Source organism: Halichoerus grypus, chromosome 9 (assembly GCF_964656455.1).
Source record: "Halichoerus grypus chromosome 9, mHalGry1.hap1.1, whole genome shotgun sequence".
In the NCBI taxonomy this organism is placed as follows: domain Eukaryota; kingdom Metazoa; phylum Chordata; class Mammalia; order Carnivora; family Phocidae; genus Halichoerus; species Halichoerus grypus.
This window is the reverse complement of record NC_135720.1, coordinates 131681303-131706753: the sequence shown is the minus strand read 5'-3', so window position 1 is coordinate 131706753 and position 25451 is coordinate 131681303. Positions and strand designations below refer to the sequence as shown.

At 47.8% G+C, this 25451-nt stretch overlaps 1 protein-coding gene across 2 annotated transcripts; it reads right to left on the bottom strand.

Annotated features, from left to right (window-relative positions):
• Positions 1-5543: 5543 nt before the first annotated feature.
• On the bottom strand, positions 5544-23980 carry CD83 (CD83 molecule). 2 transcript variants are annotated; one of them, XM_036100148.2, is made up of 5 exons: positions 23799-23980; positions 23592-23707; positions 10401-10611; positions 7934-8037; positions 5544-6703 (listed from the first exon to the last, which is right to left on the bottom strand). In XM_036100148.2, the coding sequence occupies exons 1-5, from the start codon at positions 23833-23835 to the stop codon at positions 6578-6580; spliced, it is 594 nt and encodes a 197-aa protein (XP_035956041.1). In that variant the 5' UTR covers positions 23836-23980; the 3' UTR covers positions 5544-6577. The 2 variants fall into 2 exon arrangements, with proteins under 2 accessions (XP_035956041.1, XP_035956040.1); XM_036100147.2 differs by having other exon boundaries at positions 5544-6706; positions 23799-23977.
• Positions 23981-25451: the final 1471 nt, after the last annotated feature.

The window sequence follows — 25451 nt, the reverse complement described above, 5'->3', positions numbered from 1 at the left end:
CGTGAATTTCCTAGGGCCACCGTAACAAAATACTGCCAAGTGGGTAGCTTAAAACAATAGAAATTGATGCTCTCGTGGTTCTGGAGGCTCAAAGTCTGAAATTCAAGGTGTTGGCAGGGCCATGCTGCCTCTGAAGGCTCTAGAGGAGACTCCTTCCTTGCCTCTTCTAGCTTTGGTGGTCGCCAGCAAACCTAGTCATTCCTTGGCTCCTAGACTCATCCCCCCAATCTCTACCTCCACCTTCACATGGCCTTCTCTGAGTCTGTGTCCAAACGTCCTCTTTCTCGTGAACCCAGTCGTTGGACTTAGGACCCACTCTAATCCAATATGACTTCATCCTAACTTGATGACATCTACAAAGACCCTATTTCCAAATAAGGTCATGTGCACAGGTACTCGGGGGTTAGGACCTAAATGTATCTTTTGGGGGGTGGGGCACAATTCAACCTGCAAATAACTTTTCCCACCGGCAGGGCAGATATCAGTAATTGATCATGGAATTCTTCTGCTGAGCAGAGTGGACATCACAATCCTTCACAACACTGTCCCCGCTGCACTGCAAGATAACCAGAAGCAGCATCTCTGGGGAACCCGACCTGCCGTCCCGAGTGCCACTCAAGGAATGAGTCTATAGTAACAGCAGCCTGGCGTGCGGTGATAAGCATGTGTCCACACTGTTCAAGCCCAGGGCAGGTGGCACCCTGTTCACTTTGTGCACAAGGTGGCTCCCACTGGAGGAGAGGGGTCCAAAGCTGCTCGGTTGCCAGACCATCTCCTCTGCAGCCCAGCAGGTACCGTGGCGCATGACCCTAGCCTTGGCTTCACGGGGGACGAGATCCTATTGCTATTTCTGAGTCCACAAGCCACGTGCATCGTTGCATGGCCCGGTTCCAACTTCACTCCATGCATACCTCTCTCCTCCCTCCACCCCCTGCAAATTGGAAATACTGATACACAGCCATCTCATGGGGTTGCAGGGCAATTTAATTAATGTTTATAAAGCACTCTGAGGTCTTCGGATGAAAACTGCTGTGTAAGTGCAAAATTATTATTAGTTCTCAGCCTCCTGTCCCTTGACTTCTGACACGGGCTTTTGTTGTTCCTGAATAGGAACCGTTTATGGGCTGTCCAGCTGGCTCTTGCGGGGAGAGAAGCAAGTACATACACATTTGCAGATTTTTTTTTTCCCCTTTGTAAAAAGCATTCCAACTCTGCGGGATGTCTTGAAGCTTTTCAGTGTCTGAATTTCTCTCTACTTGTCTCTACTAAGTACCATAATCTACAAGAGGAGATTGTAAACAGGCTACTTCGGAAAAGAGTGAGTGGGGGAAAATGGTCAATTTGAAGAAATCGCCCCTCCTACCATGAAGAATAAAACAGTATCTTCCTTGAAGACATGAATTTAGATTCATGCAGAATCTAAATGAACCACTAAGTAAGGTCTGTCTCCCTTGCCCAGAGGGATTCTGTACATGTTCGTGCATTGAAAGGAGAAAAGAAGAGAAGATTTGCTGGCAGGGTCCAAGTTCCGCCTCCTCCCTTCACCCTAACTTCTCAGGAACCACGGGAACAAATACAGCCCACCTGGATGATGTTTTCCTGATAGTCCTTTGTTACCTAACTGTGTGCCTGCCTGGGATCCCATGGGGAGAACGACATAAAGAAGTGGAAAGGAAAGACTAGGTCTGCAAGTGAAATGCCTTGTCTCTGAACGACAGAATGGGGTTTGTACGGCATTTGTCAAGCTCTGGGACAAGCAGCCATGTTACGTGGCACCATTTTCCACGTAACTGTATTCATACCCACCCCACGCTAGCCACACCCCACCTACTGGGCTCCCTGGAAGGTATCTTTTTTGGTTTATCATGGCGCTTTGTTGGCGGGGTCTGTCCGTCTGCCAACTGCCGGAAGATTTTATTTGTAAAAATTTGCTAAGGAGCAATTATGTAACATGTCATCAGCCAGACAAAAGTCTAAGGGCTTGGACCCAATGAAAGAAGCCTACGTCCGCTATGTGGCTGTAAGCACAGGAAAACGTCCACCTGCAGAGCTCAGATGATGTACTCCGTGTTTCCTCAGTCAACCAACTGCGGACCAAATATAGTATCAGATTCCATAAGGGGAAAACCCAGACTGTTCTGCTGGGACAGGGAAACTGAGGCAGAAGTGGGTGAAAAGAGGGATAAAACCAGCTTTACCCATGCAACATCTGGTACTACAACACCACCAGAGTCCTATGAGCTATCGCATCAGCTGTGACACACGAGGCCCTTCTCTGTGGTCTAAGATGATTCAAGTTTAACCTGTGATGGAAAGATCAGGATAGAAGGGATAGCTTCTTTCTTCCTGTTCTATAATCTTAAAAAAAGAAAGCAGACCCAAGTTTACAGCAGCTAGGATCATAAGCAAACCCAGGAGTGAAGATAGAAAAGACAACACATAAGAATTAGCTCATTTCCATTCCTCCCTTTCTCTCCTATCCATGCTGTGTTTCTTTGGGCTTCCTTTCCTTTCTTTGCCTTCCAGATGGTCTTCCTGCTTCCCACCTCCTCCAACTCCTTTGTTTCATCCTTCAGGTTATCGTCCTGGAAATGGATCTTATCTTATGGCTGCCCTGCTCAGAATCCTTCGATACTGCCCCACCATACAAATTCTCTACAAAAACGTCTCTATCTTCCTTCATTGCCTCCTCCCTATGGGACCTGGGCTCTGGGTGCCCTCTGCCTACAGAACTCTCATGCAATTCACTGTTCAAGAGTGTGCTCTACCTCTTGCCTTAGAAATCGTGTCTTCGCCATTCCTACCGCCCTTCCTTACCCATTATTACCATTCAAAATCCTGCTTATCTTTCAAGTCTGAGTTCAAATGGAATCAGTTCTTTAAAGCCTGCTAAGGAGCTCCCACATGAAGTTGGACCCTCCTACAGTCCTTTGTTTATGTTCCCACTCTTCTTTGTTTACTTGCCTCATGTTAACAGGTCGCTGTGCTTACAGCTTAAGGCTCATTTCTCCCTCCACTAGATTTTAAGTCCTTGAAAGGAAGGGTGTTCTTGCTTCTTCTGAGTATTTCAGAGAATGCCTACAATAGTACTTTGTCCAGAGTAAATGCTCAGCAAATACACTTAATGTTTAACTTTACCCATTCAACACACACATACACACAAGACACTCCAGGTGGTAGAATCCTACAGGTGGTAGAATTTGAACTTCGAATGCGATTTAAAAATGAAAATTACAAAATAAACACACTTAGTCTTAAGAGGATAATAAATAGCAATAATAGAATCCGACCAAAGAACTGATTGATTGTATCTTAACAACCAATTCGATCAAATCTGGCTCTGCACACAATCAGCTGCAAAACTATGAGGGCTAATTGCTGTTGAATTAAGCAAACAGCTCCTATCCTAGGATTTTTAGGCCTTTGGCTGTTTTTAACATAGGAAAGATGGAGTACAGACAATGATCCAGTTAATCCAGCCAAATAAAGTTGCCAATGAGGGAAGGGCGGGAGAACCAGACGGCATTATTCTGAGGCTCTCACTGTCCCTGAGCTATGGGGTCGAACACATGAGCCCCACATACTCTATGTCCACAGGCTGTGGCTGGATCCCTTCTCCTGCAACCCTGGCAAATAATCGGGCTCTGTTGGGTTCTGTGAGTGCAGCTCAGTGTTTCCCATGATGAAACCTGCTATGAATTTTTATGAAAACAAAAACCACAGGCCTTCTTTTGGAAAGATGTGGTGCTGATACTCATGTTTGTACTGGTGTCTTGGGACATCCCAAGGTGAAATTATTTGAACCTTAGATCTAACTCCATAGACCAAAGAGGGTCCTGAGAATAAAGCTTTCCCGGGCAGTGGAGACAAAGAACAAATATGGTTCGTGATCATCTACCTTCCTCAATCAAGGCAGTTCACTCTCCTTGATAAATTCTGCCCTACCCACCTTACCCTGTTCTCTCTTTCACACACACACACACACACACACACACACACACACACACACACACGTACATCTTTTCTCATTCCAAACACTAGGTGCAAAATGTTGAGTCTGATTTCATATCTCCATCATGTTTTTTGCTCGAGTCAGTTCAAGCTAATGGGGGCGGCCCCCTCCCTGGTCTTTCCTGAACTGCAATCCCAATGGCCACGAAGCTTTTGGTTTCACTGTGTATTCATCCTCTGAAAGCAACACGACTCCTACACCAAGTCAATTCCTTGCTTTTGACAAAACCACTTTGTCTGTCAAAGGTTCATGGTCACCTTCTCTGCTTTTTGTTCTTTCTTGCTCTGATATTACTCTAAGGCTTACTATTTGCCAGACCCTGGGCTCAGCTCTTAGACCTATTACCTCATTTAATCCTCAAAACAAACTTCTTAGGCAGATGCTATTCTTATTCTTATTCTAAAGATCTGCCAACTGAGGCTCAGACAAGGCAGTCCACGACCCAGAGTTTTACAAGTACAACTTGTAAGTGTTGAGGCTGGGCTTGAGAGCTTGTGATTACCATGCCAATGGGCTCCCCAGCACTTCTAGGAAAGCATCTGAGAATGGAGTTGATGCCACTGAAAGGGAATCTACAGCTTTTACAGACATTTTATGAGCATTCATCTTTATAAAGAGCCATTTTCCAAAGAGGAGTCACCTATGATACTTTTACAACAATTACAGCCACTTGTACTAGACTGTTCTTATCATTTTGAGGGTAATGGACCTATCTGCAAATCTTGAGCGAAACACTAGGAATCCCAGGTGCAGAGACCCTGACCGTCCACATCCTTCTGAAGTCAAGACCCTCCTTCTTTCCATCCCTCACCCCTTACCAGCAGTCACGCATGTGGTCCAGCTGGTCATGGACATCCTCGTGGCAAGGCAACTCAAGGACGGATTCAGGGCATCCTTGGGCACAAGGGGGTGCTGCTTCATAGAGGTCTGCCAGCCATAAATGCCCTCTCTCTCGGAGGAAGGGCTCAGCCAATGTTATATCTCCAGAATTTCATCTTGGGTTCTGGTTCTCAAACTAGTTTACAGACATCCTAGCACTGATCCCAAAGTTTTAGGAGTAGTTTTAAATCTAAAAAAGAAAAACACTCCCTATTCACATGCAGTCACTTCATGACATGAAGGGTATGACAAAAAAGCAAGAACACTGCATTACCTTGGCTTCCCTCTGACTCCCTAACATCAGTGTGGGCAATGCACACACTACTAATGGGATAAAATCTCTTTGGAAAGCAAGCTGGGAAAGGGCCAAGTTTGATAAGAGAAACCCAACAACTGTCAAAATGTCAATGTAACATTTTGTGGACTCCTTCCTCCCCACGGCCCAGTGGCTCCTGTGTGTCCGTATCTTGGAGTACTTTCGGCTGCTGTGTCACTGACCTGACCTCCTCACTTCCCCAAAAGAACTCACAGAAGACTATGGAAAAGGCTTATTTGTGGCCTTCTTTGTTTGGAATGATGGAAAACATGAAAAATGAAAGGCATTCTCTCATGCCTAGAACACCACTGTAATAACAAGGATAATGACCCAACGGAGCTTCAAATTTTTATAGTGCTTTATGCTTTTCCAAAGCATTTTCACATACATTATTGCAATCAACTCAGACAACAACCTTTCGGTTTACAACTGAGAAAGTAGAAATCATGAGGACCCTATTCAAGATCATACAGTCAGGTAGTGGGACAACCGGGGCGAGAACCCAGATTGCATGATTGGTCCAGCATCTCCAACAGATCATCACCTAGCTGGCTGTCCTGTGGTCATGCTCTCTGACCTCTCTGACCTCTCACTCACACTCCATACTGAGGTCACTTGTCCATCAGCCCTGACACCTAACCATAGATGTAGATTTCAAAAGGAGAACAAAAGACAAATCCTTCGACAGGTATCTATGGATATAAAAATAAATGTGGCACTCTTCTTTATTGTTTCTTTATGGGTGTCTTTCACAGATGAAAAAGCCCCATTGGGGAACAGTTCATCAACTTGTTATTTCTATGTACACACAATACTCCTTAGTAATAGCAGAGCCTTCACACCGGGAAATTATTTGCTAAATATTCCCCACTGTCTCACAGTTTGGCCTGTCGATTTCTCCCAGACATAAACCATCTGGGCTAGTACAAGAAAACACAAGCAAATTCAAAGAGATGTTTCCCAGATGTGCAGAGGACAGTGGTCCTCAAGAGTCTATCACAGGGCCAGCTCCGGGCATCTGTATTTCCCAAGACCCTCTTCCAATTGCGTCTCACCATAGCTTGTATATGACTGAAAAGATTTCCAAGAGGTTGACCAGATAGCTGAGGAAAATGCTAAGAAAGGTAGTTGTGAAGCAGCAGTACTAGGGACTTCCTGCAGGTGGCCCCATGCTACGTGGTCACGTAATGGCTTCCGAAGTCCTGCTCACAAAAAGTGGGCTGGGACCCGCTGTCAGGGGTTTCAGAAGGACTTCACAGGCAGGATGCCTTCTTCAGTGTGGGGCTCATTCTTCTCTTGTCCTGGGGGACGTCCAGGCGTACCACTGAGCCTTCTTTGACTTTTGGAAAAACAACCTGCAGAAATCCTGCTCATACCAGTTCTGTCTTGTGAAGAGTCACTGGCTCCAGATGTTTCTGTGGGGAAGTGACTGGGAGAAAAGCTCGTTCCATGACAGGCTTAGAAAAATCTGGAAAAATACTCTGTTGGTGTGCAAACTTCTGAAAAGTAAAAGAGGTAAGTCGAGAAATGAATAATCGGGAAAATGCCTTGTTCCCTAAGAGCTGGCTGGCCAGCTCATTCTGGCAGCCTCACTCAGTCTACAAGTGGGCTCCTACTATTTCACTGGCAACTCCAAACTGACCACGGGATGCCCTGACTACAGGCTGGGGCCATTGCAAGCCCCTACTGTTGGTTACCTACGAGGAAAATCACTGCCCATAGAGACAGGCATTTGCCAACAAGAAACTAAAGTCACTCAATTTTAATATTTCTCTCCAGTAATTCTAATTATCTTGTGTGCAGATAACTCTAATGACCAAATCATAAGCTCCTTGAGGGCAGGAGCTATGTCCTATAACCTTTTGATGTCCCCTATCAGTGCCTAGCTTAATGCCTGTGCAGTAGGTGCTTACTGGATTGGCTGATAGCCAAAATAGCACCCAAGAGATGAGTCCATGGCCAGAGAGGCAAGGATGTAAGTAGAGGGGGCTAATAAGTGACAAGAACTGGCCCTGGGACAGCTCTTGGGTGAGCTCTGTCCTGTTCCCTGAGTAGGCTGTCCTTCCTGATGCTATTGGGACACATGGGACAGACCGCTTCCTAGTGCGTCAGGCCCAGAGCTGGCCTTGCTCCCCTACAACTTTGGTCAATCCAGGCGCGTGGCCATGCGGAAAGAGGCTCAGGGTCTTGAAGATGGAGAGCCTGCTACCTACAGTTCAAGGGCATGTCAAGGACACTTAAGCACCCCAGGCCCCACTATCCTGACTTCTCGGGGTTAATTCTCAAGGAGTGGGTGGAAGTTCCGAAAATGTAAGAGGAGAGAACCCACCAGGAGGAAACAGTTCAAGGTCAGGAGAAGGAGGCTGGTCTACCACCGTGGCTGCACGGGCTCACAAACCTATGGCAAGAGTGGTGCCTTTGCCCCAGGATGGTGGAAGGTGGGTGCTGCACTCTCCACCACTGTCCCCACCCGGGCCTTCTCAAACCTCCTTCGCACACCTTACTTTGTTTTCTCTTCGCAGTGCTCTGCGCAGAGCAAGCAGACTGAAAACAAGCCCGGCGCTTCCCGCAATGAGCTCACAGTGCGGGTGCCTCGGCAAGTGCAAGGTTCAGGGAAGAACATCTCTCGCCACCATTAAATGATTCACGCTGTCTACAAAATATATTCGGATTGGTGCCCCGGGTGATCTTTTCATCATAATCGGTGTTTTTAAAAAGATACTTACACAAGTGAAAATAATGAGTGTTAAGTAGAAGACAACCAGCGCCAATAGCAGTACAATCTCAGCTCGGTATTTCTGAAAAGTCTCTTTGCGTTCCTTAGGGCATCCTTAAGAAAAACAAAACAAAACATGAGGAACATGTGAGGCCGTTTAACAGGACTTTGCGACCATGATAAAAAGCTAAGAATGCTTTGCGCCGGCTTTTTTCGCGTCCTGCTTGTCTCCCGCTCCTAAGCTCCCGTCTGGGCCATCGGGAACACGAGCGTGAGGGACGGTGGCAACAGCGGTGACCGTGGCGGCTGGCGCTCACTCGCACCTGTGCCTGGCCGTGTGCAGCCGGCCTGGCCTACGGATCTCACTTGATCACTGGAGGCAGGTGTGAGTACCCCCATCTTACAGGTGAAGGGCTCGGGGCGCGGAGAGGCGGAGGGAGTGAGGCCGGGGGCAGAGCCGGGAGTCCGAGGCCAGACTGACCCCGTGGCCCACCTGCCTCCATTTCAGAGGCCCGGCCTTTCCTGGCTTCTCTGATGCCTTCACACTGGGTGACGCACCATTTGTGAATCTGTGCCGTGGAGAATAGTAGGTGCTCTACCCGCAGGAGGCCGGGGGATGAAGGAACGAGGCGGGCGAGCTGCCGGGCTACGAGTGAAGAAGTCAGCACGTCTCTACAGAATCCTGAAAGCTCCTCCGCCAAGGCCCGCCGCAAAGGTGGGCAAAGGGGCTCCCAGGGGGCCACCAAAGACTGTGGCTGCAGCATTTGGGGACACAAAGGCAGAAGGAGCCCAACAGCCCAGGAGCAGACAGAGCAAGGGCGGCTTCTCCTCACTCAGACATGACATCCAACATGTGCTGAATCTGCTAGAAGGCCCAGGCAGGGGCAGGTGGAGTGCAGATGACTGGGGAGGTCCTCCCCTGGGGCCGGGATGGGCCTGGAGATTGCTGGCAACCCCTGAGGCTGGATTCAGCATCTCCTGAGTATCGGCAGGGATGGGTTCCCTCCAGGGTCTGTGACTCGAGAAAAGAAAGGTGGAGAGCCATTTTCCTAACGGTTCCTAACCTTTATCCCGCACTCAGTGTATCCAGGCATGGGGCGAGGCATTTTAGTGCGATATCCCCCTCAACCGTCACCATAAGCACATGTTGGAGATGCAGTCGCTCCCATTTTAGAGATGCGAGGACTGCGATTTGCCCAAGGTCACACACTAATGAGCAGCATTGCTCCGAGCTGAACCCGATCCCAGAGACTCTGGAGTCTAACCAACTAACTTGCAGGCAACGTGGTCGGGAGAGGAGAAGAGAGGAGAGGAGAGGAGAGGAAAGCAGCTGTTCTTGGTTTCTCGTGGCTCCGCTCCCCACACAACACGCCTCCTCTCTCTGCTCTCCCTCCATCACTCGTGTGAGCGTGAATATTCACACGCAGCCGACCATGTGCTGGCTACCGCGGACATCAGCACAGAGCGTGCTGTGTTGGATGTAGCAAGTGCATGAAGACCAACAAAGCAGCCTAAGGGGCTCGAGATTGAGAAGGGCATAAGGGGTGTGCGTGTGTAACAGTGAACCAAATCCAAACACTGAGCCCAGCACAGTGATCCTGTTCTTGTGAAAAAAGGAATATTCTCTTAAGTCAGATTCCTTTTAGATTCCCAATAAAAGGAAAAAGTCACTATGGTACAAAAATCAGGAAACTCTACGACAACAACATGTTTGTCATTTCAAGCCCCCACCACTAATAAGCGCTAGGCAAAAGTCAAATGCAAGGCATATTTTAAGCTCCATAAGGAAAAAGTATGGGAAAGAAATCCAAAGAGATAATCCTCGTCCTGGAGCTCAATTCTTGGTATTACTGCATAGAGCAAAAATGTGTGTTCTGTCACTGGAACATTATTGTCTCGCTGTGTCCTTTTTCTTCGGCCCTAGTTGAGGTATTGGGCAAAGTCACCACCAAAATGGGAGGAAGATGCTGTTCTCGTGGTAAAAAGGTGGCAACATGACGCAGCCCCCTTAGGTCAGGTTAGAAAGGCCCAGGTTAGAAAGGCCCTATAGTAGCCTGACGTATTCAGGACTATACCCTTTCTCCAAAAATTAGTCTTGGATACTTCCTATTTGCTTCAAAGGACTCTTGTATGAATAAACAACACCCTGATTAGTGGTTTGGCTACATTTGGCATTTATCTGACTAGGGTAGATCTGTCTTTATTAAGAAGGAAGGAAAAAAGGAAGGAAGGGGGGAGGAGAGAAGGAAGGAAGCGAGGGAGGGAGGGAGGGAGGAAGGGAGGAAGGAAGGAAGGAAGGAAGGAAGGAAGGAAGGAAGGAGCAGAAAAAGTTCTGACATCCTTGTAGGAGAATTTAGCTTTCAGGCACGGATGCGATCCAAAGCTCCCAGTTAGACTCCAGTTGAGAGGGTTTTAGGGCCTAGTGCAAGTGCACACGCATTTTGCAAGGAGGAAACAGGTGCAGCAGGTCACCTCACCTGTCACTTTCAAGGTCACAGTGCCGCTTTGGTTTCTCTGCCCGCCCAGCTCCTCCACAGTGCACCTGTATGTCCCCGTGTGGCAGCGACTAGTGTTTTGGATCTTCAAGTACAGCCCCTCAGCGGGGGCCTCCAAGGAGTCTTCCTTCTGCCAGGGGTACTGCAGCCCCTCCTGGGGCACCTCAGTCCACTCCTGGCCACCCTCCATCAGCTGTTGGAAAAGAATCACACTGCATCACGCCGTGACAGAGCCTGCAAATGCGCCCCCCTCCCCCCCCCACCATCCAGGTTCTGCCTCTTGTTTTCATAACATCCATCCTCGGCTAGTTTTTTTAAAACAAAATACTATGCATGTGTGACCTTCGGAGGAGAAGGAGAAAACCTATGAAAATTCTTTCAGGCTCTATCTTTTCTGGAATAAGATCAGGCCCGCATTTTATGATTCTGTGTAGCCCAGCTTCCAGCCTCCACAAAGGACAGAGTGTTGCCGCCAACAAGAACGACGTGTGGACGAGGGTGACGAGATGAAGTGCATGAATCACACTGAGTCATATTTTGTGGCCGATTGTTCTGTATTAAACGTTCTCTTGTTTTCTTCAGATACCAACTCACCCACTGAATGATCCTTAGTATCTCGGCCCTTTATCTGGAACTGTTCCTAAACTGGGGACTACGGCCCGACGACTCAGCGAAAAGCACGGAGCTGCACGAGCCGTGCCTCCTAGAAACGGGCACCGCGTCCTTCCAAACCCGCGGTATGCGTGGGGCCGCGCGTGACGCCGCAGGCTGGACCGGGCTGACTCTCCAGCGGGGCAGGAAGGCTGTGTGCACACCGTGTGTGTCAGATCCTGGGCGGCTCATGCCAAGCGCACGTGGAAGGACACTGACGGCTTCCGTCTTTGTACCCGCACAGAGCAGCCTGACGGCGGGAGACGCCAAATCCAGCCCCGCGCATCTGGCTGGGTGTCTCTCCCTCAACTGTCTTTTTGGTCAAATCGGTGGGGTCTTTGCATCATCTAGTGCTCCAAAGATTAGGCAACCGTCCCGTTATTCCCCCAGATAGATGTTTAGTTTGCCTAACGAGCTTGCCCGCCGGTCCTCCACTGAGATGTTTTCAAGCTTCCAAAACCGAGTGACACAAACGGGAAGGCAAGTCACTGTTCTTCTCAGGGCTCGCGGGGGCAGCCCTCGCCCTTGGCCCTATGGCCGGGGACCAGCAGGGAGCCCGGGCCTCGGTGGCATTCCCTACCTGTCCCTAGCGTTGGGACAGTGCCAACGAGCCACCTCCGGGAAGGACGGAGCGGTCAGCAGCGGTCACCGCCCTGCCTTCACCCCCCTTTCCCTGTGTTTCATCGGGGCTGGCAGCCGGCCAGGGGGAGTCGGCGCGGGGAAGTCAGGAACCGAGGAATCGGGGGGGGGGGGGGGGGGAGGCGCCCGGGGAGCCCCAGGCAGCTCAGGGAAGAACACACACGCACGCACACTGCACACACACTACACACACACCACACACTGGGCGACTTCTGCTTCATTTACAACGTGAGGGAATGCACCTGGAGGTCCCCAGAAAGCCAGGGCTCCGGCCTCCCCCACCCCGGTGCTCGTTAGCATTCTGCGGAGCGGGCTGCAGAGACATCTGGTGGCAGATTTACGGCTCCCGCAAGAAACCCCGCTCCGTTCGCTGCCGGCACCCGGGGCTGAGACGAAGGGCTTTTCTCAGGCAGAGTCTATGAAAGTAAACCCCATTTCTTGACGGCTCTTCTTGTGTTGAAAGCTTCCTTCCTAAATAATCAAGGATCTACAGACTGCGGCCTTCAGATGTTCAAAAATAAAGCAAAAAAAAAAAAAAAAACAAGGAGTGCCCAAGGAAACTTAGGGGGGACTCAAGCCATACAACTGATTCTAGAATACATCTAATTTAGCCCAGTTTTCCCCTTTTCAAGCCTAATTAAACCACGAACTGCAGTCTCATCGCGTGCTCACGCCCTGCCCCCTTCTCCGCGGCCTGGCTGAGGGGCTCCTTCCTACCAGAGCTTTTGAGGGGCAGGTGCCCAGGACCCTCCAGGGTCCGTCTGTCCCGAGAGCCACCCTCACACCTCCACGAGGCCAGTTTGAAGGAACGCAGCCCAGTGTTTGCTGCCTCCCTGTCTCATCCTGCCTTTCTTCTCTGAATTAACATCCAAATGCATCAACTCAGATTTATTTCTAATAGATTTCACCAGACCCTGTCTTGCTAGAAATCCTGCATCTGAAAGGACGGAAACTTGGTTGCAACAATCATTTTGAGAGTATCCATCTCCGGTTTTCTCCCTGGGGGCCGCTGGTCCCATCCAGTGACCCCTCCCCTCAACTCAGAAAGACCCATCTGAAAGTCAAGATCCAAACCACGGAGCCCTCTGGAGAGGGTGGAAACAGAACCTACTGAGCTTATTTACAGAAAGGTGGCCCTATTTTCCTGCCGGCTGACAAACCGGCTGGAGTGAGTGTGTGCAGGTGATGAGAATAGGCTGGCGAATGCCTTCCGCCTATCCGCAGAAAAGAATTCACTTTAAAAATCAGCAGTATCAACAGCGAAGGCATTTATTCGATGGTCAAATTTCCACGGGCCTGTGGCAAAACCTCCAGTAGGCCTCTAGTTAGCTTCAAAAGGCAAAACAAAGAACCCCAAAGCAACCTGCAGAATTTTGATTTACTGACCCATCACAGCCATCCGTGGGATCATGGCAAAATATCTCAGTTCTCATGGGGCCAGCTTCCAATGGCCTCTTCCTGGGTCTTCCTGAAAGGCCCAGAAAACTGAGCAAACTACGGGCTGAACGTGGGAACCCTTGCCCAAGTCACGAGCAGCGGTCTTTGCCTGGTGACCAACCACAGCAAAATCTTCTGTGAATTCACACAATGCACTTGGAAATATTTCAGAACACTCCCTCTAGCTTCAAGCTGTAGTTACACACAATGCCTATTCCTCCTTCTTTATGCCATTTCAAGATAGATCTTCTCATGTGACTCCATCTGGGGAGTCTGGGATTTGCCTACAGCTGCAAAAATCGTTGTCGATTTTATGTTAACGTTGCATGCTCAAAATACAAGCAGGTACCAGAAACACCAAGAGACTCTTTATGCAAAAGTTCAAATCATCAACTTCAGTTCTGTGGCCAAGCAGCTATCAGCTGAGTCCACTGTGGCGAAAAGCAGCACCGTCAAGAACCGAAGGAGAATTTCAGAAAGAGGGAAACGAAGCAACCAGCAAATGGGCCATCCTCAACTTTGCTTTGTTTTATGAGTTCTTATAAACAGTTGAGCTGGCTCAAAATCAACCACTGGCAAAGAGCAGCTCTTTAAACATTCCAAATCTGAAAGTGTTTCATTGCCTCTCTGCAAAAGCATTTTAGGAAATAGTAATTTATAACAAAAGGAACCCTCGGATTCATTCACAGCCAAGCATAATTGATGGGGACTATTTAATGCGTACTTTACAAAGCTAATATTGTAGTGCGCTAAACCACAACACGATTTGGGCAAATTAATTCCTCAAAACACTCATCCCAATTATGTTTTAAAAATCCACGCTCCATGCACTAACTCTTACGCTGACAATTCTATATTTTTGATTGGATTAGAGAAGGGTAAAATACAGGACATCTCATTTTCAGAAAGCCGTGGGACATTTGATTTGTCTCAAGGCCCTCGATGTGACTAAATAATTTAAGTAAGATATTCTCTCTCTAAAATGGAGATTTGACCTTAAGGAAACCACAAGCCCCAAATTAAATAAACTCTTTAATTTGCTGAATGCTAAAGCAAGCAAATACAAGTATGAATTTTAAGGGCAAGTGAATTAAGTGTTTATTTTAGTGATGGATAAATCTGAACTAGAATAAAAGAAATCAAATAAAGAATTAATATGTTTTAAATTGAACCGATATTTCAATCAAAAACCCTGTTATTGTTGGAAGTTATTTTTTTTTCAGTTTAAATAATTTTATCCAAGTACATGCTCACCTTCTAGATTACCATATTTGAATATAAAAGAGCAATAGTTCCATCCTGTTGCAAAGAAAGAATTGTGATCACAAACCTGGAATTCAAATTTATCATACAGGAGATCTGTTAAGAATGTGATAGAAAACTAAAAGAAAAGGAAGAGATTTTTTTGAGGAGCAAAATGTGTGTGAAATATACATTTAAATATTTAATCCAACATTTGATTAAACGTATTTAAAGGTATGGACTTTATGTATTTAAAGGTGGTATGAAAGTAATCTGATATATTCCAATCACATTGAACAGCTTTTTCTTTATTGCATTTCTCATGCACTAACTTTCATGTACCTTGGTTTCTAACTCAATTAAAGTGCCAATATAATCCTCATTCATCATAAAAACAGCTCTTTATAACGTGCAAAATAGTTTGGCTCGGAGGTTGATGTCATAATGAGGGTAGAATGTATGCGCATTAACATCGTTTTTTTCTAAGTGTAGTTTTATTGGAAAAATGATTTTCCACTGTGAAATTTACTGGGTCTAACAGACAGAGCTGAATTTATGGCTTCTAAGAGAGTTATGAGTATGGCAGAGGCAACGTAATTAAGAGCACAGGCTTTGGAGTCAAACGGACCTGGAAGCAAAGCCCAGCCCTACCACGGCTAGTTCTACTCTCGGCCAGCTGACCCAGCAGCTCCCGTCTGCTCTGCGGCCACGGGGGGGAATTGTATCTCACGAGGGGGGTGTGAAGACACCGTGATGATGGGCGTGTATCACAGGCCATAGCGTCTGTCCATCACACAGAGAGCCCTAAACGTGTTACTCTTCTCTCTCATTTTCCCAGCCCACATATTTCCCATCCCATTCTAAATAGTTCCCGGCACACTGGAATTATTCAAAAGGCATCTGCTGAGGGAACAAGTAAATTTTAGAGAAAATGTGGGAGTTACAAGGGCACTGGCTTTGGCATCGAAGGCCCAAAGTCCAGATTCACGGTCAGTGAGCTGGGTCGTCTTTGGTAAAGCACCTCATCCCTGAGTCTCATTTCCCCACCTGTGACTCTCTTACTTGCTACTCGGAGCTATTTTAGGTATCAAAAGAGAAAATACATGAAAGTGCAGGGAATGTTGGTCATAGCAGCTGTTGTTATATCTGATAACTTGCACTCTATCCACGCTCTCGGTTATTCTTTACTGCTGATAACTGCCCGTTTCCTCCCTGGCAAAGTTGTTCTAGAAGTCCCAACCTCTGCTCTAAAAAGAAATTATTTTCAACCCACAATGTGTCGAAAATATCCACAACATTCTGAATTTTCTAAAGCATCATGATAATAAATGTGGCAAAACCCGTTGGAACTGGGATTTGCCCATTCGTTGTTCACGCCACGCGTCCTCCTTCCATTCGCATCTCGTGGGTCCCCGCGGGACCTGGAAGGGGCAGTCTTATGAGCACTGATTCACGTCCTTCAGAGGTCACTACACCTGGTTCTGGAGGAGACACACGTAACTCAGGCCTGACATCTGACCAGAGAGACCGCTCTGATGGCCACATGACCCAATCAAAGCCACTTAAATATAAGCAGACATTTGTCGACAGATTAGAAGAGAGGCACAATCTTTTCCTTTGCACGTGATCCTGAGAGGCTCCGCAAGACTGCAGTTATCAGCCACAGTCTCCCTGCCATGCGGATGGAGGCTGCTGATAAAACCAATATGAAGAAAGGAAGAGCTGAGGGACAAAGTCACAAGCCCTGGGGATATTCATGAACCTCTAAATCCAGCTCTATTTGTTTCCTACTCTGCCATAACAAAGCGCCACAAACTGAGCGACTTAAAATAACACAAATGTATTTTCTCAGAACCCTCGTGCGCGGTTGGTGGGAATGCAAACTGGGGCAGCCACTGTGGAAAACAGTATGGAGGTTCCTCGAGAAATTAAAAACAGAACTACCCTATGATCCAGTAATTCCACTACTGGGTATTTACCCAAAGAAGAGGAAAAGGCTAATTTGAAGAGATGTAGGCATCCTTATGTTTACTGCAGCATCATTTACAATAGCCAAACTATGGAAGCAGCCCAAATGGCCATCGATAGATGAACGAATAAAGCAGATGTGGTGTGTGTGTACATATACACATACATACACATACACACAATGGAATATTATCAGCCATAAAAAAGAATGAGATTTTGCCATGTGCAACAACACAGATAAATCTAGAGGGTATTACGCTAAGTGAAATAAGTCAGAGAAAGACAAATACCATATTTGTCTTTTAAGAAACGAATGAACAAAGAAAAAAAGAGACAAAAAACAGACTCAACTCCAGAGAACAAACTGATGGTTACCAGAGGAAAGGTGGGTGGGGGGACGGGGGAAATAGGTGAAGGGGATGAAGAGCACACTAATCACGATGAACACTGAGTAATGTATAGAACTGTTGAACTGTTATGTTGTACACCGGAAACTAATATGACACTGTATGATAGCTATACTGGAATTAAAATTTTAAAAATAAAATAAAAAATAATAAAGGGGCGCCTGGGTGGCTCAGTCATTAAGTGTCTGCCTTTGGCTCAGGTCATGATCCCAGGGTCCTGGGATTGAGCCCCGCATCGGGCTCCCTGCTCAGCGGGAAGCCTGCTTCTCCCTCTCCCACTCCCCCTGCTTGCATTCCCTCTCTCTCTGTGTCTCTCTCTGTCAAATAAATAAATAAAATCTTAAAAAAAAATAATAAAGAAATATATTTTCTCACAGTTCTGGAGGCCAAAAGCCCATAATGGGCTGACAGGGCCATGCTCTCTCTCTGAAGGCTCTAGGGAAAAATCTGTTTCATGCCTCATTCCAGAAGCTTCTGGTGTTTGCCAGCTATCCTTGTCATTCCTTGGCTTGTAGGCACATCCCTCCAGTCTCTGCCTCCACCTTCATATGGTGCTCTCCCTGTGTGTCTATGTCTGTATCTGTTTTCTTATAAGGACACTAGCCATTGGATTAGGACCAACCCTAACTCAGTATGATCTCACTTTAAATTGATGACTTCTGCAAAGGCCCCATTTCCATATAAGGTCACATTTGCAGATACCAGGGATAATATTTCTGTGGGACATAATTCTACCCACAACACCAGGTATAACTGAAGTGTGAAATAATTTTAAAGTTTCTGCCCTTTCAACTATATAAACCAATATATTCCCTTTACTTTAAGCGAGTTTTGACTGGATTACAATGCTTCGCAACTGAAAGGGTCCTCACTGATAGGGACACCTCGAACCGCCCCATAAATTAATGTGGCATGGAGGGAGCTCTCCTACAGTCTGTAGACCAGCCCTACTTGTCCCCTGGGCTCACATGCTCCCCTCTCCTCAGGGAATGAGACATCCAGGCCTAATCTGATTTAGAACTTTTGTGCTCCAGAACTGACCCAGAGTGTCCGGTCCAAGGTGATTATGAATTGCTTATGGCAACTGGCATCCTGTTTTCTCCTGAGTTTTCCCCACCTGGACCTATAATCCTAACCAACTACCCCCTCTTCTGGAATCTATCATCTCTTAGAGATTTGGGACCATAACATGCAGTAGACCAATAGTTGGTGTTCCACAAAACACCAGGTGATAGAAATAAGCCTTGGGCTCCCTAGTCTGAACAAATACTACATGACCCACACAGGAATTTTAATCAGCTACACCTCAGTGCAAAACCAAAAATCCAAAGTCGGTTTATGGGTGTTCTTTAAATCTTAGGGAAGTACATGGGTCTAGCTCTGAGCTAGCGCTTTTGGTAGACAATTTGGGATCATCGCTGGAGTCACCAGGAAAAGCTTATGCAAACAATTTTAGATGAAGAAACCCTTTTTTAGGTAATGCATCTCTTTTTAGCCCTGCTCTACGCTAGACCTTCCCTTACATCACTGAGACCTTCTCCCAACTTCCTCTTCTTTGTGTAGTGATATAACCAAATACAGAAATAAGATAATGTTGTTTCTCACATGACCTAGGTTTCCCCTTTTATTCACGAAAAACAAGTGTTTGATTTCTTTCTGTTTAACCCCCAGCTGTCTTCTTCCTCCCTACACTCTTGCACCCTGCAAGACTATAGCAACTTTGTTCTGACTTGTCACTGTCCCCAAAATCTCAGTGCTGGCCCGTTCTCAGCTGGCTGAGACTTCTAGAGCCCCTCTGAGGCAGCCACGTGCTGTGTTACCCACTCGTTTGTAGAACCATGGGACACGACGGGTGGCCAAGAAAGAAGGGAAGGTGAATCTCAGAAATGTGCTGAGGTCTTGGCTGAGTTGACCTGATTGGATTTTGCTGTAGTGAAAGAACAAGGCCTCCCTCTGGGACTCATCTTCCGGGATGAATCAGAGTGGGCCTTTCACCACAAGAAATATGCTCTTCTTTACAAATATGTGTCATTAGGTCATCCTCTTTGCTTAAAAACTTTCAATGACTCCTTGCTGCCAAAAGGAGTTCAAGCCATTATAGTTGGGCATTCAAGGTTCCTCACAACCTGTTCCCAGCCTTCTCTGTAACATCTCCCCACCCTCTCCTGTATAATTCTCCCTTCCAGATCACTGGTCACCCCAGTGGTTCCCCAAAATGCTTGTGGATTCCTCTGTCACGCCTTTGCTCAAGATGATCCTCCGGCAAAATTCCCAGCTGATTTTAAGATGGCCAGCACGAGGCCCAGGACTTGGAACGCATTTGGGACTTCAGAAATATTGACTAATGAAAGTGTAAATACAAGAGACCTCTGAAAACCAACTTTATGTCCTTCATGGTTTGACCTAAGGCAAAGCCCATAGAAGTGATTCCCCAGGTCAAGCAGCATAGGACTTTCCTTTGATGCTAACACACACACACATTGTTTTCACATTTCAATGTTTCAGGGCTTCTCTGTTTAATATAGGAAATGTTTCCTTTCTCTCCTAAATATATGCTCTTAAATCTATCTTACAGCAGATAAAGTTCTAGAATCAAGGAAGTCTAGTGAGTGGCACACACTGCCTCCTTCACGGGTCCATCAACGTTTGTGGCCGAACAGATCACATCTGCCCAGACCGTTCATCAACTCCAGTGCCTACTAATTAGGATTCTGCTTTCGCAGGGCTTCTTGCTTTGTGATGCATCATCACACACGATAGTCAAGACAGAAAATACAACCACACTGAAGAGGAGATTCGCAATATACACGGATGACAGCTTCATAACAAATCAAGAACAAGCAAGATCTGCGTGGTGACTATCCTTGAACTTTGGAAGTTGCTTCATGCAAGCCATTAACTGGCTCTCTGCCAGCCCTGTTGGGCCAGGGGATAGCCCATGATCTGCCACAGCTGGGGGCTTTTCTCACTATTCCAAAATCAAGACTGACCTCTGAAATCAGTCTTACTTCCCCTTTCTCCCTTCCGCTGGAAATAATCTGGAAAGGGCATTTGTCTTGTGACGAGTCTCTGTCCTCACCCCCACAATATCATCCTAGGTTGACACTATATATCCTCTTTCGTTATGCATCAACATAGGCTTTTGGGACTCCTAGCATGCTACAAGATGGTAGTACATCTCTCTGATAAATAACCACTTGTTATTATTAGTAGCGAACACCACTGTGCTCAAACACTCCATCCAGTATCATCTTCTCCCTCCAAACTAGTGCAGCTCCATTAAAGAGACTGTGACCCCACTTACACTCAGCCGGTAGCACAGGAGTAGCCCCTTTTTTTTTTTAAAGATTTTATTTATTTATTTGACAGAGAGAGACAGCGCGAGAGAGGGAACACAAGCAGGGCGAGTGGGAGAGGGAGAAGCAGGCTTCACGCCGAGCAGGGAGCCCGATGCGGGGCTCAATCCCAGGGCCCCGGGATCATGACCTGAGCCGAAGGCAGACATCCAACGACGGAGCCACCCAGGCGCCCAGGAGTAGCCCTTTCATGGATGTGCTTACTCCTGGCAGACATGGGATGATGCTACGCCTTCTGACGCAAGACACTTGCAGCCAATGGGAGAAGAGTGCTGGACCAAAGTCTGCTTGCATAATTTCTCAAAATACCTCCCTAAACAACCACAATCAATTCACAACTTTAAAGGCTGAATTTAGCTACTATTCTAATGGATATGTGAATGCACATTTCTATTTCTTCTCAACCACCCACCATGCCTTAACAGGTACGGGCAGGAAAAGATGAGAGGAGGACCCATTGATGGATCCCAGTTAGAATGACACTGGTCCATGGGAAATAAGAGTTGGGTTAACAGGAATTGGGCTATCTCTGCCCACCCTTGGCTCCTCCTATGACCCCCTGTGCATGTCTGTATTAAACCTCCCCCAGCCCCCTCTCACTGTGCCTTTGAAACAGAAGATAAAATGGACACTGCTTCTTCCCCACTCGCCCTAATATTACAAACACTAATTGGATGCCCTCTGCTTTGGGTCTTTCCGTAAAAGGCACATGATAAGAAACACATGGTTTAATGGGTCCTTTGGTAATCACTAGTAATCACTGCCAATTGGACAGTGGCAGGATGCCCTATGGTGGGGGTGAACTGAGTGGTACATGGAAATTTAAATTGTGAGTCATTACAACCGTAATTGTGATATGCAGAAGACCTGTGAGAATGTGAATCAATCTGGTGGATGGTAAGAACAAAACAAAACAAAAAACAACAACAACAAGAACAACAACAAACCCACTCCAAGGGACTCTGCTTCCCTTGTCCAGCTCAGAGCCCACAGCTGTGCAGTCTGACAAACCACCCTAGTGATGATGAGGGAGGTGACGGGAGCGAGACCAGCTGTGGTCGTCAGGCTTAAAGTCCTCTTTCAGAGCCACCTCTTCAGTCCCCGGAAACATTTTACAAGAAAGTGGTGTGGGGAAAAAACGACAAGCTGCTCAATCTTCTGTAAAACCAAGTATTTCAGTATTTCACCACTGACCTGATTTCCAGAATACTCTATCCACTTTTGTTGTACAAACACAATCAGCACAAAAGTATAATTACTGGGCTGGCAAAGAATAAATATCTACAGAACATGCTGAGACCTGTTAAAAAGCACTTGAAGGAACAATGCATTTCGTTTTCAAGGGATCTGAATCGTTTATCGGCATCACAAGGCTCCCCTCTCCACCGGGACCTGATCACCACCTCCCTCTTTAAAAAAAATAACGACAGCATGATTTTGCAGTGACCCCATTCCATGAACCAACAGAAAAAAAGAAAATGCCAAGAGACCGTTGTCTTTTTTTTTTTTTTTAACAGGGTTTTGGGACACCTTCAGGGTAAATCACGCAAGAACCATGCTCAATAAACAAGCACCTACATTACAGAGTTACATCATCGGCTGACATCCAAGGAGAAGCCAAAGGTTAATTGCTATGGTTTACTGCATCATTCCAAATGACCTTGTGCAAGAAGATTTACCCTGACCACTGTTGGAACTTTACAGTCTGAAAACCCATCTACTTGTTTCATGAATACTTTTTAATTACTCCCCTGGGAATATTAATATTATTTTCTTTTTTAAATTTGTCTTGGGAAGGGATCATGGTTTCATGCCTGCCCCCCCTTCTTTAAGATAACTAAGTCCCTGCTTGGCCAGACCAAGGACACTTTTATTTTCTTTACCTTAAGTAGCTGAGGTAGAAAACAGAGACATCAAGATAGGCCTCTGAGCACTCAGTCTGTGGAATCAGACTACTTAGTTCAAATCCCTCCCCCATAATTCAGCCACCCGTGTAACAGTGAGTGGGGATTCCTTCCCTCCCTGAGACTCAGTTTCCTCATCTGTAAAATGGGAACAGCAGTAGCAGGACTGATCTCTTAAGTCCATTGGAAGGACCGAAACAGATAACGTAGGTAAATATTTACCTCAGAGGCTGGCATAGAATGAGCACTCAAACGATCATGTTTTTCCAGTATTTTTGTTTGGGTGCTATTGTTTTTACTACAAGAACCATTTTGGAATTCCGACGTTCTCTGATCCCCCAGTGAATAAAGCGGAAATGAAGTGGGAATAATCACGAACCTACTTTGCTACACAAGACAATGCTCCAAGGCCGCAACAATGTAGCCAGTGCACGGAACTCACCAAGTGCCAGCCTGGATTCACTGGGCACCTTCGCAATTAGCAGGGCAAACACTGGGTGCTGCGCAGAATACACAAAAGCAATGGTGCAGCACGGTCCGGGAAACTGACAGTCTGGTCAGGAGAGGACGGACACACACACACACACACACACACACACACACACACACACACACTGTCCTGTGCTGCCTTGCTAAATGGCCAGATGCAGCTGCAGGTTCTTAAAGCATCTTTTTTGGAGGGCAGACGAAAAAGCCTGAGCTCTGAGATTTCCTCTGTCAGATGCTGCAGAGTAAGGCTAGGATATCACATGCCCTTGGCTGAAACTAGAGGTGCTGTTGTGGGTAACCTCATGAAAGGAGGTGAGCAAAAGACCAGAGACCGCTTGGCTTGGCAAAGCCGCCAGAACGGCGGTCTTAGCATCTGAAAAGGTTCCAGTTGAGAGGCATCCTTAAAAAAACGCCCCAGAGCAACTCACTTCTCTTACAGGGACGCCGCCCCCCCCAGACGCCCCCCATGCTGGGCCTCTCGGACCTCCTGCCGGAGCGCCAAGCAGCAGCGACCAGCGAGGGGCCAGGGGAACCCACCAAGGGGATGGCTGACAGACAACTCCCACCTGGGAAACAAGCCGAAATCATCTCGAACGATCTCTTAGTCCTTCTTCTCCAAGTGCCTATTCCTTCCCTCCCTGCCCCCAAATTCTGGGCATCACAGTCCCCAGACACCAGAAATCAGAACTCTGGGGACAGGCCTCCTGTCCGATACCCAAATCTGCCCTAGCTGCTTTCTTCGTGGCCTCCTGGCCACAACCACAGGTGGCCTCCAGAATTCATCCAAATAAGAGGGTCTCTGCGCTTCCAAAGCGGCTTATTTGGATCGTTCATCTCAGGCCACCTTTAGGGGTAGGAAGAGGATTAGGTCCTTGGGGAACAAAATCTAATCTAATCTAATCGCCTGGTACCTAGATGGGGGAGGAGGGGCGAGGTGGGAGGGAAAGGAAGGCGCGCGGGAAGATCGGCGACGTGGAGGCCGGCCGGGGCTACACAGGGTCGCCTGCCCAAGGGAGGTGGTCCCCCGCTGCCTCCAGCGGAGCCGGCCGAGCCTGAGCCCGCGGGCATCGCCGCGCTTACCTTGGCCCAGAAGACTCTGTAGGGGCCCTGAGGGTCCACGTGGACGGTGCACGGCAAGTCCACAGCCTCGGAACAAGCCACCTTCACCTCCCGCGTCGCGGGCGCCAGGCTGCAGACTGCAAGAGGGACAGAGAGAGCGGCATGAGCCAGCGAGAAGAGGAGGGGTATCGCCAGGAGTGGCGGGGGGGAAGGCGTCTGGGGCCCTACCGCAGCTCAGGAGCAGGAGCCGGAAGCCGCGCGACATGACTGGGGTCCGCCGGCCTGGGGCGCGCTCGGCGGCGCCGCGCTCTTATACCCGCGCGCACAGGGACTTCCCCGGGCGCCGCCCAGGGGAAATCCCCGGCGGGCGGCCGCAGCGTGGGGCGGCGAGCCCTCCCCCGCGCCTGCCACCCGCGGGGCGCCCCCGCCCCGGCCCCGCCCCCGCGAACGGCCCCGCCCCCGCGCGCCCCGAGTCCGCGCGGCTGCGGGGCCGCGGCGGTCGCCACCCGCGCGTGACGCGGCGCGCTTGGGCTTTTGCAAACGGCGCGGGCGCGCATGACGGCGCCCCGCTGACCCTCCCCGCAAGCGGGAGCGAGGCCCGCCCCCGGGGGGGGGGGGGCGGCGGGGAGAGGGGGTGTGTGCTCCTCCCCCCCCCCAGAGGAACCCGGATTCAGAGAGGTGGCGCAGCTTCCCCAGTCGCCCAGCGTCGGGGTGATGACGCCAGAGGTGATCTCAGGACTCACTCTTCTGCAGGTTCTATTGTAACCACAGACTCTTTAGGCTTCCCACGGAACTCCGGAGTCTAGTGCGCGGCTCCCTGCCTTCTGGCCTGGGTTATCAGGCCCGCCTGTCGAAATGATCTCAGCCAAAGGAGAGCCTCTCCTATTGAAACACACAGGCACACAGTTTGGGGGGTAAAGACCAAAACAAAACAACACAACAGAAGAAAATAGAAATCACCTTCTAGTCATCCAGAAGTAACTTCTGTTGACATGTCGGTGTCTCAGCTTCGGTGCGTTTCTAGGTATTTTTAATGGGACACTCTACACCCTATTTTGTAGCCTACTCTCTTTTAGCTTAATATTTTGCAAGAGTTTCCACATCATTAAAAAATTGCAACGGCTGAATCTCAGATCTGTACCTCTGAAACAAATAATGCAATATATGTTAAGAAAACAAAAAAGAAGATAGCAGGAGGGGAAAAATGAAGGGGGGGAATCGGAGGGGGAGACGAACCATGAGAGACGATGGACTCTGAGAAACAAACTGAGGGTTCTAGAGGGGAGGGGGGGGGAGGATGGGTTAGCCTGGTGATGGGTATTAAAGAGGGCATGTTCTGCATGGAGCACTGGGTGTTATGCACAAGCAATGAATCATGGAACACTCCATCTAAAACTAATGATGTAATGTATGGTGATTAACATAACAATAAAAATTTTAAAAAAGATTGCAACAGCATCATGTTGGTGGCTGCAGAATATTCCATCATGCAGTTCCATCATAAATTAGAACCAATTGGATCGTGTGAGACATGATCAGTCTAATGTTATAGTTAGTAGACTATCTTTGGTGGTGGTAGGTTGTTTCTTTATTATTAACATTACAAACGGGGGCACCTGGGTGGCTCAGTTAGTTAAGTATCTGCCTTCTGCTCAGGTCATGATCCCAGAGTCCTGGGATGGAGCCCCACATTGGGCTCCCTGCTCAGTGGAGAGCCTGCCTCTCCCTCTCCCACTCCCCCTGCTTGTGTTCCCTCTCTCGCTGTGTCTCTCTGTCAAATAAATAAATAAAATCTTAAAAAAACACACACACATTACAAACAGTGCTGTGATTGCTATGATGAACTTCCTTGGAGATAAACCTTTGCTCTAACATTGCCTA